This window comes from Periophthalmus magnuspinnatus, chromosome 23 (assembly GCF_009829125.3).
Source record: "Periophthalmus magnuspinnatus isolate fPerMag1 chromosome 23, fPerMag1.2.pri, whole genome shotgun sequence".
Classification (NCBI taxonomy): domain Eukaryota; kingdom Metazoa; phylum Chordata; class Actinopteri; order Gobiiformes; family Gobiidae; genus Periophthalmus; species Periophthalmus magnuspinnatus.
This window is the reverse complement of record NC_047148.1, coordinates 5,900,503-5,916,875: the sequence shown is the minus strand read 5'-3', so window position 1 is coordinate 5,916,875 and position 16,373 is coordinate 5,900,503. Positions and strand designations below refer to the sequence as shown.

Below are 16,373 nucleotides of genomic sequence, written 5' to 3'. Positions count from 1 at the left end.
TTATAAAACAGATCCATTGCATCATGTTTTTCTGTGTCCACTGGTCAGCTCAAGCTTTGTCCCTTAATACAGCTCTTAATACAATTTTGATTCTTGCAAGGATTGCTGTGCGCTATAGTGGTGTTGTAGCGTTCAGATGTAAAGAACCATGCTAAATTGCTTCTGGTTGTATATTTTCTGAACACAAGGGCTACTGTAGGTCATAACCCATGCCAAAACAACTGTAAAAATACTGCATTCTCAACTCACTAGAGCCAGTCTCCAAAAAAGACCCATAACTGACAAAAAGACCCTTCATATCAACTTGTCGGCATAGAAAGTGTCACATACAAAAGCGTTGCAGTATTTAAATAAAGAAAAAAGCAAGTGCTCACTGAAAAACTAAGACATGAATTCTTTATTCTAGAAATAGTATTAAAGCTATTATCAAAAGCAGATGTTGGGAATGCACTATAAGCTGCATTTTACCAATGCACTTTTCTGTTCTTTCTTTCTTTTGTTGATAGTAGACCAGCCTTTGCCACTGCCACCCAGTTCATTAACACAATACATGTTTTTTTTTTCCTCCCAGTCTAGCGGTCTGCAGTTGGAGGAAGTGCACTCATTTATTACACAGGGGACGAGAGCGGGGGTGCAGCCCTCCATGTGAGTGTAAAAGTGTAATTCTAAACCAGACACAGCTTTGTAGGTCCCTTGAGAATCAACTTTTACTTATAGCTCATACTTTTGTCTATCTCTTTCTTTTCGCACCAGTTGCAGCGTGATCCAGATGAGTGGGTGAGAAGCAAAGGAGCAAGAGGAAAGGAAGGAGAGAAAGAGGCTGAAAGAGGAGGAGGGAGAGAGAGAGAGGGCGAGGGAGAGAGAGAGATTGGAGAAGCCAGTTGTTCGTCCTGCAGTCCTGGCTGGCTCTTTTAGTTTACAGGCAGCCAGGCAGAGTTTCTTGGCTTGCACACAGCTCTCATGACAGGACTAGGAGTTGGGGACGCGGGACCAACCGGAGATCTGCAGGTCCGAGCCAGATTCTCTTCCTGTGCAGGTAAGAGCCTAAAAACTGACTTATGTTGAGAACTAGTACAATACATAATCAGAGGTAACAAAGGGATTTAGTCAGCTGCACAAGGGAATACACAAGCTTGCCACACGCACCAGCCAAGAACAGTTTTGGCAAAGCACATAAGAATACCATTGCAAGACATGGCTTTTTTAATCTCAGTGTGAAACAAGATGCAAATTGGGAAACTTTGATAGTAGATTTGAAAATAATATGCAAAAATGTGTCTTTGTTTCTAAATGCTCAGATGAAAATATAGCATGTGTTTTTGGAGCTATTCCAAAGCTGGTAGCTCATTTAGATTTGAGTCTTTTGATTGTTAGCTGGAAGGTCGTAAAGATAACATGCAAGCCTTCATTCATTCATTGTTTGCCCAAGGAGTAACTTAGTGCTCAATATCCACACACTTCTTGCACAGGTATTTGTTGGGACTGGTACTTAAAGAAGCATTCATCTTAATTCCCCTTCAGAATATCCAAAGAAAACAACCAGTCTATATGTTTTCCGTATGCTATCGTTACATAACTGGTCGGTGGTCTCATTCATCAAATCTTAAAAATCCTACAACCACAGACTGCCATGTTTACAGATGGAGTTTCCTGTCTAGTCCAATGGAGAGCACCCACCACACACAATGAGGAAGGATTCATTTCCTTTTTATTTGAGACTTGGACTGGCACATTCTCACAAAAAAATTAAGTTGGTCCTGGTCTAGTCCATGTTTGATGCTGATATAATCAGAATTTTTATGTGGTGAACACACCCTTATATTGACCCTAGTTAAAGGTACACTATGTAACTTTTCTGGTGGAAGTGTTCCATAGATGTTATTTAAGTTGTCTGTTTCCTTGAAGTGAGGCTTCTATGCCAAGTTACATGTCAGATCTGTGGAGAGGTGACCTATGAAACCCATGATCCATGAAACACCTGTAATTGAATAAATGCAAGATATACATGTTTAATGCCTTACTATGGAACATTCCAGGCATTAACATCTCCATGGAGACAAATAGATGACATACCCTCCACAAGATATCATACATAGTGTGATAGTTTGGATTTGTTCATTGGTTCAACCTGTTGAGTTTGGGTGTGTTTCTTTGAAATTTGATCTAATTTAATTAAAGATAAGATCTCCCATGAAAACCATATATTCTGTGAAATAATATTTGGTGTGAGAAGTTTAACTATTGGTTTTAAATTACAACCAAATGTGTGTGCCCCAGCTGTACACACTGGCACATGTGTTTGACCCTAAGCATGAAGCGGGACACGCTTCTCTGTGCATTTTAGTTGAATTCCAGTCTCTATGGAGAGCGGTGTGGAGTTTCACTGAAGAATTCTCCCTAAAAGAAGTGACTTCTCTGGATTATCATTACAGTGAGCAGGAGACCCTTCCGCCTGCGTTTCTGCTGGTTCAGCTGTGCCACAGTTACTAGTTCTGAGTGGAGCTCTTTGTAGTTAAAGTTTGAGGTTCAGAGTTGTCTGGCAGTCATCCAACCCAATCAGCGAAAAGCACAGCCTGGATCACAAACTGAATCAGGGAGCTGTTATGACCATTTAAAATGTCAAATTTTAGATGAACAAAAATATATTCAAGTATTAAATAGCTTGGATTTTTGAAAGCCTTACATTAGTTTCACAAAACTGAATTCACTGGTATCCTTTATTGAATAGTTGGCTTATTTTACATTTATCTGGAATAGATTTAAATGGCATTGAATGTATTTCACCTAGAGGGATGAAAGTATGTAAATGCACATTTACAGTACAGTTACAATACATTTGCAATAGTAGAAAACTTGCTTCATATTGATTTGGTTTTGATGAAATGGTAACATGCGTTTTTGTTTTTTTAATCTTTCAAAGAAAGGTACATTTATTTAGCTTTTGGCCAACATCAATTGACAGGTATGACGGTGGCGTCCTACACTGTATTTTAAATCTGCTGCCATTTCTATTTTTTGGAACCTATGGAATTCTTGGGCCGGCATAACACACATTATATGGTTCGGCTTACTACTGACAGCCAGTTACTGCCAGAAATAAATGACATCAACTGGGCCAAATTCAAACATGACAATAGTGATTCTGGCAGAACTAGAACAATTTAGTTTCTTTTCTTCTTACTTATTGGATCCAGAATTTGATTAAACTGATTTCTCAAAGAACAAAAAAGAACACAAATGCCGTCACTTCCAGCCTGAAGTTTTTTCTTTAATCTTAACTATTTTGGGTTCACCAGCACTTTTCTGTCTGTCTCTACACTCATTCCCTCTAGCCTCTGCACGGGCCAGTGAACTTGTCTGTTTTCAATTAGGTTCTCATGGATGCCAGAGAGAGTTCCCTTTATGTCTCCTGCCTCTCTCTCTACATGAATATATATGTTTATCTCTCTCCCTTTTGCATTTTTTTGACTGTGGTTAGACTTTTTTCCACAGTTTTTGCTGTGTCAGTCTTTCCTTGTACAGTATATTTATTATGTGTCATTGCTACGGCTGCATGTAAGATGGGAACTAGCTAAAGACCACTGGGCACACACTCAAATGAAACAAAATGGTGAAATGGATGGCTGTTTGGAACATAAAACCCACCTTGGTAACACTTTATAATACAGGTACACTTTCCAACTGACCGACTGACTTCCGTGGCTACTTTATCCACGCTTAGAAGGTGAATATTTGAGATTTTTCAGTAAGCAGAAAAGGCATATTCGACACATGTTTTCACAGACTCTCCTTCTTGTTCTTGTTTTGCTGCAACAGAGGTGGCCTTGTGTTTCTTTTTGAGGTGTTTCCATTAAAAGTGCCCTGTACAGCGTAATTAGAGCATGGAGGGGCTGCGCGGGTAACCACCAGAGAGGGCAACAACCACGTTGTCCATATGTGGGAGGGTTTGAAATGGTCTAATAAATACTTTTTCTCAACAGTTATTGTTTTTGGTTGGCCTGAAATGTTTTACAGTGTAGCATTAAACTTATAACTCCACTGAGGCAAGCAGTTGATGACACCAGGCCAAATAACAGGTCAGATCTACAGAAAGGAGAGCAAGCAAAAATGTTTAGTTATTTTGTAGCAATAAAAAACACCTGTAAGTGAATAAAAAACAGATTAATTTAATGCCATACAGTGAAGCATTCCAGACAAAGCAATAATATTACCATAAAGACCAGCAGTTGACAGAAGAGTTACTTATTGCATCTTTACAGTCCAAGAGTTATTGTTGAGTTGTAAGATTTTATTCCTGGAATGTAAACAAATGTATGCATTGTGTTGTATACTGTACACTGACAATTTGCTGTAGGTGGTTTTCAGATTCTGTGATGTGATAATGTCAACTCTCAGACAGGGAAAAGAGGCAGGTTTTTACTATTAATTACATTATACTTTGCCATGAGGTACAGGTAAATTCACAAATGTTGAACTTGATTGTCCAGTGAGATTCCTCTGGACTTCCAATATTTTATTTTAAATCGTGACCACTGCTAGTGAGAAGTCCAATCTGTCAGGTGTACTGTGATCTAATCTGAAAACCTAGCAATATATCAGAAAATTCAGAGTGATGGAGAAGTAGGACCGTTGCCATAGTGATTAACTAAACAAAAAAAATGTAATCTTGTGCATGTGAAATGGTCCTCAGATATTGCAGGTAACAGGAGTTGCTATGGGTTACCGCATAATCTTGCAAATAGAGGCCCTGGATTTATTTTAACATGCATAAAAACACCAACTACTGGCAGTAACTCAGTTGGTAGAGTGTTTGTCCACTGATCCAAAAGCTGGCAGTTCGAATCCCGCTCTAAACATAAAGATCATTGGTTGAGCGGTCAGATCCACTGACTCACAGGTTGGCGGATGTGATTCCAGGTCCCACAGATGAATGCTGTCGTTGTGTACTTGGGCAAAGCACTTAACCCACCTCCCCCCAGTGGCTGGTGGCTACACTGGTGGTTGAATGTGTGTGTGAATAGGTGAGTGGTTGCTTGATGTCAAGTGCTTTGAGTGCCCTGAAGGTGGAAAAGCACTATATAAAAATGTGACCATTTGCCATAATTGGACATATCTTCTATTTTTAACTTTTCCCTCAAAATATTATCCCCATTTAAGGTCAGGCCTTAGTGATTTTATGGGTGACCGCTGGGAATATCAAGTACCATAATGGGCCAGCAGTGGCTCTAGAGGAAACTGTTTTTGTGTCCTTAAGCAAGGCACTTCCCTCACATTGCCTAGTGTGAATATGTTTCAGCTGGGTTGTTTTAATTGTTTTTGTGCACATTTCAATGTTAAGGCAAACTCACGGGATGGCTCAATGCAACAACCAAGATCAGACGGGCATTTGAGGCAGGGTCCTGGTTGGGACGAGTATCAGAATGGTGAAAAATCAGAACCGTTGCCATAACAATTACCAATTTAAAACAAAATATTATACCTTCTGAATGGTGAAAAGTCCTCAAAATGCCACAAATAGGCTACGTAGAAGATTAGGAATAGGCTGATGAAGGAGAACCAAATAGGACATGCAAGTCCACACAGCCTGGAATTCAGACCCAGGAAATTTATACTGAGAGGCAAAAATCTAACTACATTCCCACTGGTCTTGTTATGTAATGTCCCACAAAAGCAAAGATGGCAGATAGTCAATTTCTTTTTTGGTTTAACTTGTTTTATTACGTCTAGAATTAATACTACAAGTTAAACCAAAAAAAAAAAAAATTACTATGTGCCATTAAGTTTTTATTATGTCTAGAATTAAAACTTGTGTTGTGGTGAAGAAGGAGCTGAGCCGGAAGGCCAAGCTCTTGATTTACTGGTCAATCTATGTTCCTACCCTCATCTATGGTCATGAGCTCTGGGTAATGACCAAAAGGACAAGATCACGGATACAAGTGACCAAATGAGTTTCCTCTGTAGAGTTGCCGGGTGCACCCTTAGGGATCCCATCAGAGGAGCTGGAGGACGTGTCCGGCGTGAGGGAAGTTTGGGAGTCCCTGCTTAGGCTGCTGCCCCCACGACCCGGCCCGGATAAGAGGATGAAAATGGATGGATGGATTAAAACTTGTCTTGAATTGGCTCATTGTTCAGTATACTCAGCCAATAGTGTAACATTCCCTGTAATGTTTACAGAGACCCTTTCTTCACTTGGTCAGAATGTTATTGTTTATTGAGCTCATTTCCATTGTGTTTACTTTCATTTTCACCCATGCAAATTTGTAGGAAAAAAAAACAAAAACAACACTCCGTATTGCTTTATTACATAAGATTTTGTAACTGGTTTGTTTAAAGTTTCATTATCTAACTTTTCTGGTAGCAGGTCGCCACCTGCTTGTCTCCATGAAGGTGTTATTGGTTGGCCTGAAATATTCTGCAGTGTAGCTCTTGTTCTGAGGTAAGCAGTTGATTCCACCAGGTCAAATTACAGGCCAGATCTGTAGAGAGGAGAGCAAGCAAGGAATGCATGTTTAGTTATTTTTGTGGCAATAAAGACACTTGTAATTGAATAAAAAACAGATAGATTCCATTAATGCCATACTGTGAGACATTCTGGACTAAGCAATGATATTACCACAGAGACCAGCAGTGAACAGAAAAGTTACATAGTGCATCTTTAAAGAGGAGGTATTATACAAAACAGATTTTTTGAGCATTCCAGCATGTTATAATATTGTTCCCTCATAAAAAAAAAACAAAACAAAAAAAACTGTACACAGCAACTCAACAAACCTGATGTGTAATAGTTTCATCAGCGAAATGGAAGCTGATTGTGAAGTGACTTAGCAGGGAGACCAAATTGAAAGTGAAACTTGTAAAATATACATTAATACATTGTTTTTCACTGAATATAGCATTTTCAAAGCAATAAAAGGTAACATGGTGACCTAAATATGTAATGTGTTAGCAGTTAATACCACAGAAGTAAAATATCCCTCTTTAAGGAAGCTGATGCATCTGTTCCTGTACTTCAATGAATCTTTTGTCCCTTGCCATTCGTGCATAGGCTGGATGTGGTGTTGAGAAACCATACAGTTTGACTGTGGGGATGCTAATGCCAAATGACCCATAAGGCAGAAGACTGGTTTAAAACATTCACGTTACGGTTAATGTAATGTACTTTTACACAGGTTTTGCTATGACCTCTGGCTTTCTTACAAACCAATACAACATCCTATTTCCTTGGCAAATGGCTCCACTGATGTCATGCCAAAATGTCTACTTGAGTTATACTTTTCCCCGAAGTTACATAAATGATTTTGCGTGAGCGTTGCTACTGAACTTTCTCCATGGGCACACCTATAACTTAATTTACTGCCCCCACTTCTAAACCAGGTCAACATAAATTGCTAGATATCCAAGAAGATTAGTGGTTCCCACAACCTTCATCCTACAACAAAATCTCATAAAGGTGCACTTTGTAACTTTTCTGTGTGCTCATGTCCGTGGAGATGTTAATGCTTTGCCTGCATGTTCCACAGTATGGCATTAAATTTAAAATCTATGTTCATGAAAAGGCGAGCACACTCACCATAACAATGCATGTATTTTTATTGACTAAATACAAGATAATAAGCTTTAAAGTTGCCTTCACTTTGTCTCAAGATTACATGTATTTTGAGTAAATTCTATATAAACTGTTTTGGATTGAGTATACGTCTTAACTGGATTTTCAAGTCATTGCTTTTTCCACTTGGTCGGCACTTGCAGACACAGTAGCAGTTCATTTTGTTTAGAGTTTAGCCCATTGTTTAGTTTTACACAGCTGACAACATGGCCGAGCAGACTGGCAGGAATCACACTTTGGAGTTTTGGACTTTTACTGCACTTTTACTGTTGAAAACTTCCACACGTAGACAAAAGGTGATGTAATTATTGAACTTGGTTTTAAAATAAATACATGGATTTATTGGTTGTTGCATTTTTCAATTGTGTGGTCCAGTTACAAAATCATTCATTTCTGTTATTAATCTGAAAGGGTTCATTACCATAGCAGGCTAGTTTCACATTTGCCATCTCACTTGTTTACCCCTGAAGTCCATGTTTCAAGGTTGATTCTTGGTCTGAAGATTATGGAGGTCTGTGTTCTCCATAACTGGATTGTGAAATTGGTTGAAGTGATTACTTTTTTTTAATGCAACATGGCATTTTCCTGGAATCCATAAAAATTCCCCTAAAAATGTCACCAGCTCAAAACTGAAACATATTGCTGCCACATTTCATAACTAGACCAAACTTTGAACTGGCTTTGGGCGTGCGGCATGCCACGGTCTGTCTCGTATTCTAAACTATAACGCACAGGAAAAACAGTGGAAGATCATTCAAAGTAGGGCTGTGTGGTCAACGGAAGAAATGACTGGTCCATTAAAGGCATGCCTTGTCGATTCATCAGTCAATTAAAGGAGGTGCGGCATGAGACTGGCAAAAGTTTAAACCTGTTTAGTATCTGTAAGATCTGACCATATCTGTACTCACTAGACTACAACTGCACAGAAGTTCACTCATGCAAAAACAAGTATTTGCACAGAAAAGTTCTAGGAAATTGTTAATTCATAGGTAAAAAGGAATATTAAATGCCTTGTAGCCATGTTTTTTCCATGTATTTGAGGAAAATGTGTCTTACCTCATAAACAGAATAAGAAGTATAAGAAGTCTTTTGCATGCTGTCTGCATCTAATTATTATCCAATAATCAGGAAGTGTGCATTAGCATGCTAATTGGTGTTACCTTTACCGTTATGGCAAAACGGTACTCTGGTCTCTAAGAGTGGTAAAAAAAATAATCATGGTGAAAAATTAGGATGCTCAGAATGCAAAGGTAAATGAGGGATAACTTTATACCACTGCCAACTGCAAACTTAAAATGCACTAGTTCTGTTTTTCACAATTTTAAGATAGTACAAATCTGGTACATTGCCTTTAAACTCATGATTCACTTCCAAATCGTCAGCTATCTCACTCCATGCTTTATCCTTTCTGCTGTTGTCCAATAAAAATCCAATAATACAGTCGACAAATACAAAGTTTGGCTGACAAAAACATTGACTGATGAATCAACTATAAAGCCTGACAGATCTAATTCAAAGGGATGTTTACATTGGACAGCCACTTTTGTTTGGGTTCCTTAGACTGTAGTTGGAGACTATTGTTAATCTAAGGAGCACAGGGAGAGCAGCCTGAGTGGGTTTGTTATGGACACAGCTGGACAGGGTAGTTTTCGTAAAAGGGCTTTTCCGTCAATGTAGCTGTGATGTGGCCCGGATCTAAGCAGCAGTCTGTAGCCCAAACAATTAAAAATAGCAAAGCCAGCGTCCACCGGTTTATTAGAGATCTTAAAAAAAGAATATGAGTCATGCAGTGAATCTGCCTTTAATTTGTTTTAGTTAACATAACAAAGCTCCCTGTTGCTGAGGGAGTTTGAACCCAGTTTAGTTTAGATGTGGACTTGGTTTGATCCTGTTATAGTCCTGGTTTAGCTCTGATCTATAGTCCAGGTTCAGTCCCCATTTTTGATGTGGTGAGTGTGCAATTTTTAATGCACCCATAACTTGCCTGAGGTTTACCAGTTACCATAGCTAGGGTTTAATTTTATGCCACTCCCATAGAAATGCAAAGGAATGGCAATCTGGCATATAAAAACTCAAATTTAATTATTGTATTGTTGTGGAACGGTCTAAAAAAAATGGGGAAAAAAATGTAATTAAAAATGAAGAAATTGGACTGAAAGTTTAAAGAAAAATATTACTAACTTTTATCGACAAACTGATCTCTTGGACATGCAGAAACAGAGCCAGCTTGTATTAAATCATTGTGGTGAGGTTTCTTTTGGGTGGCTGTTTTTTTCCATGGAGCTGTCATGCACCCAATCTTAACATTTAACTAAATTAGGCATGTTTAAGAGGATGCGGCTTCACAGCGAAGAGTGTTTACTATAGGCTGAAGCCATAAACTCAACTATATAAGTGCCACTAGCTCAAATTGTAGTGCCGCTTCTTTCCAAAACATACAAGTCCAAGAAAAGGCAGATGATTCCTCTCAGTTTGGTCGTTTTTCACCCCATGGTTCCAGTCTGTTTTAATTGGCACCATTTAAAGACATGTCCCTCAACATACGCCATCACCATTCAGGCTTTAATAGACAAAACGCAGACTAAATTAAAGGTGCACTATACAACTTTTCTGGAAGAGGGTCCTCCACCTGTTTGTCTCCATGGGGATCTTACCATCTTGCCTGGAATGTTCCACAGAAGGACATTAAACCTATCTGTCTTTATAGAGATAGTAGGGTTATTCCACAAGGCTAAGTTTCAGTTATATCTATAGAGAGTTGATTTTGGTTGCTTTTCAAGGTATTTTTTCCACAATAAAAACACCTATAATTGAACAAATATTTGATATGTTAAATGCCATACTGTAGAATATTCCAGGCAAAGCGCTAACAACTCCATGGAGACAAGCGGGTGGTGGACTCCTGACCAAAACAGTGACATAGTGAACATTTGTAGTACCCCATGCTTTAATATAAATATAAAAATGTAGACAGCTGTGACTTTAAAGATCATTAATATTGCATTAGGACAACTTATATTTCATTAGTTGTGTGTTATTGAATGGAACGGCTGCAGCGGAGTAAATGGCTCTTTTATTTGATGCGATTGATAGTTGTACAGTTGGACAGCTCTCAATAGACTGGAAAGTACGTCCCCCCCGGCTGATGCATTCCCAGCTGTGTCTGCTTCCACGGCTAACATGCCCTCACTGTTATATATGCACAATGGAATGGCAACATCTGCATTTGACAGCCTTGTTCCACTGTGGGAGAGACACTGGGAGGCTGTGGTTTGGTACAGTCGGGATAGGCGTGCGTGTGGGGGGAGCTGCTATTTATGACACTGTGGGGACTGCAATTCTGTACCCAGTCTCTTTATGGGGACTTTTAGCTTTGTAGGGACCAAAAAAATGGGTCCTCATAAGTAAATACTGCAATATTTTATTATTGACATACAGATAAGACATTGGTTAATTTGGTTCATGTTACGTTTTAGGTTAAGGTTAGCACAGTAGTCATTATGGTTATGGTTAGTCCCCACAGAATGTAAGTCGATGTAATGAGTAGCAAAGCATGAAAACATATGTGTGTACATGTTTATGTCTTATGGGGACTCACTTATGTTGTTATGGTGATTGCTTTCCACTATCAACCTAAAAATATGGACAATATGCTAATCCTTAAACTAATCAAGAGCCTGTCTCAAAATTGGGAAATAGTGTGGGTGGTGCACTGCACTGTTCCCCCAGTGGTATGAGCGAATAGATGGATCAAATATGGAGGAAAATCTTCATTCATTAGCCATTAGAACAGACAATAGGTTTACAACACCATGCTCACATTTCAAAAGTTAGAAGAAGTAAGGTTGAGGCAGTAAGTTTGGTAGGTTACGTTTCAACTTCAGAAAAGCAATGTATGTTTATCCTAACCCTATATAATGTCCTCACAAAGCACATGGACCTGTCTGTATGTGTACGTGGTGTTCTTTGGCAGACCTGAAAACTTTTTCTCCCTTCGCTCACGGCAAAGACCCATGACTCATTTATTTTGTCATAAAACACAGGCAGACAGAGCAGATGCCAGATTCATGGACATTGTCTACTTTGGTGAGCAGCATTACAGTAGATTTGATTACACAATCTATGTTAAATTTATTCTGTTTACAATTATTTGAATTTAAATCAGAAATGCTATTGTTTTGCCTAATATTTTTGCTTATGTGCAAGTTGCAACCACGCTCTGCATGTTACTACAAGAGGTAATATTTCCTTGAGTATGTAGACATTTGTGTAAGCATTGGCAAAAGGTAATGCTTTCTTTTCCCCTGAAACTAAAAATGAAGCCAAAAGTAAGATTATACTAGAACAAAATTCATACTTTACTGGGTTTTTTTTGTACCTAGCAAAACTAGACATTTGAGTACATCGTGTTTCAATACTTATAATGTGTGGCTCACTGAACATTGTGTTGTTGACAGGGAAGACAGACTCCATTGGTGTCATGTTTATCTGACACAGCACCTATTTAAGATGAATGACACAAACTTTGGCTTTGAACACTGTGATTGTGTGTTCACTCACAGACACTTGATCCTGAAAAGCAACATAAATTATCCTGTCATCTTTACAGCTGGTCAGCAGACACGTTCTCTCTGTTCTCAAAAAAACAAACAAAAAACAACTAAATATCATACATTAAGATTTGATAGTTGGTAGTTAAAGGTGCACTATGTAACATTTCTAATGGTGGGGTCTGCCATCTTCTGGCTCACAAAGATCCATTTTGTGTAATATAGGACCTTCAATGCCATACAGTGTCATACATTACAGACAAAGCCTGGAGACAAGTGAAGAGCCTCCACCAGAAAAGTTTGATAATGTAGCTTTAACTTAGTGTTTAGGTGGCATAATATGAAATAAATAGCAGTACTAGATTATTTAGGTGAGACAAGTGATACTGTGAGTGTGTTTCAATGACATTATTGTTGCTAATTGGACTACAGTGCTGGAATAACATTTGAGTCATTAAGACTTCGAGAAATGGCTGAGGTTGATGGTAGAAATCTTTTTAGTGAACACCGCACTTAAGTGTGGCTACATTTAAACTTTATGTAAAAGCTTGTTCACACATTACAAACACCTTTTCCCTGTTTCCTCTCTACTCTCTCCTGCTCTAATACTTTGAGCATGTGCTGTTTTCCCTGTTGTCAGCACAGATTTAAACATAAAGTGGACACTCAGAACCTGTAAACTAACACCTTTCCCTCTTGTCCACAGCTGTGACCGGCCCACAGCGCCCGGCACTCATAGTCTGACAGCTGAGGTTGACCTGAGGACCAGAGGTGAGTTGAGTGCGCACAAAACATCAACCAAAAATTGAATTACAATACATTGTAATTCATTTTAAATATTACTTTTTTTTTAAGTTAAGCTGTAGCAGGAATAGTGTGGTGGTAAAGAATCTGCCCGGAACGACAGATTCCAGGTTTAAACAGAGGGGACACTTAATACACTAGGTTCTAAAAATAGTACTAGTCTAAATAAAATGCTTTGATTATCAGATTTGATATGTTCTACAAAGACAATAATACATACTGTCAGATGCTAAACTCGTCAAACTTCTCAATAAATGATAAACAGCCATAGGATCTGGTCACAATTTTTTTTGCTAATGTGATGTGCCTATTAGCTTTTGATTGAATAATTTATTATTGATAATTTATTATTGATTCAATCAGAATGATGAATAAAACAGGAATCACTATAATAAAACATATGTAAATTAAGAAGGCTTTTTATACATGAGAGATTTAGTCTAGAAGTGTCAGAAATGTCACCCCACTTTTACTGGCATAATGTGAGACATACTAGACAAAGCAACTGCATCTCCATCTCAATTTAGTCATTAAAGTGTTGGTTACTTACTTCTCCTCTTCTGTGCTGCTTTCCCAGAATCCTCTGCTGCACCATGCGTGTGCTTCCGGCCCTCCTGCTGCTCCTGGTGCTGCAGGCGGTGGAGCCCCGCAGGCGCTCAGGGGCAGGTGAGCGGGCAGGTCGGCGGGCGCGGGCAGGTGAGGAGGAGATGGGGAGCAGAGTGCGAGGCAGAAACAGAGCTGCAGTGAACAGGCGCCAGACTCCACAGTGTAAAGAGTATGAAGAGGCCGGAGACAAGTACCTTGACTGTCAGGACAGACAGCTCACCACCGTCATGCAGGACTGGCCCACTGACATACACCACCTGCTGCTGGCCCGCAACAAGATCCAGGTCAGAGCTGCGAATAACACATGAGCTACAGGCTAATGTCTGTTTACTCAAGCCTTACACAGGTGAATGGGGCGCACATATGTAAATGGTAGCAAAAATGTTAGAACAGTGTGAACTTCATTTCACATGAGCATATAATCAGAAATTGTTCATACTATGTCAGCCGTTACAGGTTATTTCTTTTTTAATGTAAAACTCAATGATCACAAGAATGAAAATAACAGTGTGATGATCCAAATGTTATGTAAAAGTCCACTTGGGTTTGATAAATGTCCTGTTTATCTTATTACAGTCTGAGGCCTATGGCATTGGCCCTGGATGGTTTCAGTATTGTTGATCCATAAACATCTGTGCACCATTTCCATAAGAATCACATCAAAGACAGTGCTCCTCATGCATTGTGTGTGTGTGTGTGTGTGTATATATATGTGTAGATGTGTGTAAGAGAAATCCTCTCCACGTGTGTGTCACAGGTGCTGACAGAGATGAACAATCATTTGCTGCTGGACAATAAATAAAAACACAGTAGTGGTGAATTTAGGGCAAAGTTTCCTGTAAAACAAACTTATTTGAAGATTAGATTCAACTTCATTGTCATTGCACAAGTTCAGTGTACTGTACTGTTGCAACAAACTGAGGTTCAGTATGAAGCAACAAGTATGTGTATATGAGCTAGAAAAGATGATGATTCCCACTAGACAAGATGAGATGTGAGATTAGGTCCATGAGAACGAGAGAGGATAAGAATTTAAAAAAAAAAACAATAGTGCGGTTTAGCTCACAATTGTGACACAATATTAAATAGTTTTGTTGTCATCATACTACAGTTACCTTTTATGTCTGTGGCAGTGCAGCCTGCAGGCAGGTTCAGCCACTTCGGTGCGATCTAACAGTTAACGCTCCCTTTCCTTTCCCCTTGCCCTCTGACCTCACGCTTTTACTTCCTGTCTCCTGTTGTTGGCACCGCTTGTTCACCGCATGGAAGTATAATCAAATCTTATTATAGATCTATGGTTCACCACTCTCAGTGCTTGCTGCCATGGGCCCACGCGGTTTTCTGTGGTGCTCTTGTTGTGTACCGCTCATCATGCCAGCTAGCGGGCGGGCGGTCTGGCGTGTGTCTGTCACAGCCTTTGCCATTTTTGTCCAACGACTAATACAGATGTGTGGCGTAAAATCGGCCCTCAAACATTCACTTAGTTGTACAATTAGGGTAAACTTGCATTTTACTTTATAGTTCTTGAGTCATGAAGTTAAATTGCACAGTTGCTGCCTTGACTTACCCAGCCCCTTATGTACCTGATTATCTGATCAAGTCAAGTTTATTTGTATAACACAAAGTAATTCAAAGATCTTTATATAATAAGAAACACATTAAAATCAAAATACAAACAAATCAAAACATAAATAATCATTAACATTAAAAGAGAAGAGTGCAGAATAAAAAAACTTTCAGTCAGGGGCCTGTCTCACACCTTCAGGAAGACTGTTCCAGATTTTAGCTGCATAAAACTGAAACGCTGATTCCCCATGACTCTGGGCACATGTCCATTCTGCAAATGTGTGCGTGTCATATAGTACACAAGACAGCTGTGGGGAGGAAGCTGTCCCTTAGGGTGCATTTACACTTGCTCAAACACCACATTATAATTGAAACTAAACACACACCAAACCCAGTACAAACTGAACTACACCAGGACTAGAACAGAAACAAACCAAGTCTATATCAGAATAAAACTGGACTCAAACCCTTAGCCTCTAGCCTTCATTAGCAATGTTTTATAATACATGTTTAAAGTCATGCGAGCTGTGTAGATTAAATGAGCAGAGTAATGTAGGGGTCATTCATAACATGCCCATATTACGCATCTATTTTATATTTTAACCCACTGTGCTCTTACTCTTCACAGGTTTTGCGAGACAACATGTTCTCCCAGTTCACACAGCTCAAGAGTTTGGACCTGCAGCAGAACATGATCTCATTGGTGGAGGAGCAAGCCTTCAACGGCCTGTCCAAGCTCACCACTCTGCTACTCCAACACAACAGCCTCAAAACAGCGTCAGAGGAAGTCCTACTACCCCTGCCTCGCCTCACCTACCTCCGGATCTATGACAACCCCTGGCACTGTCAGTGCTCTCTGGACAGTCTCATCAGGACCATACAGGTGCCGAGCAAACGCAACCTGGGTAACTATGCCAAATGTGCTGAACCGATGTCGCTGAAAGGGCAGAAGCTGAAGAAAATCGATGCGGATATGCTGTGTGTGGATAGAAAGCCAGGTGGAGGTGGACAGGGTGAACAGCAGGGAGGGGACAGGCCAAAACCAACCAAACGACCCAAAATGGATGCTACGTCAATGTGCCACACGTATATGTTCCCCAGACCGGTGCTAGACTGCAGTCTCAAAGGTAAGCAATTACACAGGAATGCAACCCCATCTGAAACACAGGGAAATGCTTTGGATGAATGTAGCCTCAAAACCTGCAGAACATATGGCTAGAAACTCCAGATAGAAGTACGAT

General features: G+C 39.5%; 1 protein-coding gene across 1 annotated transcript in view; it reads left to right on the top strand.

Moving 5' to 3' along the window:
- The first annotated feature begins 710 nt into the window (after positions 1 to 710).
- Positions 711 to 16,373, top strand: part of lrrc17 (leucine rich repeat containing 17) — a 39,011-nt gene continuing 23,348 nt past the window's right edge. The window contains exons 1-4 of the mRNA XM_033990340.2: positions 711 to 1,036; positions 12,863 to 12,927; positions 13,538 to 13,850; positions 15,761 to 16,259. Coding sequence (XP_033846231.1) covers positions 13,554 to 13,850; positions 15,761 to 16,259 — 796 coding nt within the window. The 5' untranslated portion in view covers positions 711 to 1,036; positions 12,863 to 12,927; positions 13,538 to 13,553. The remainder of the gene's footprint in view (positions 1,037 to 12,862; positions 12,928 to 13,537; positions 13,851 to 15,760; positions 16,260 to 16,373) is intronic.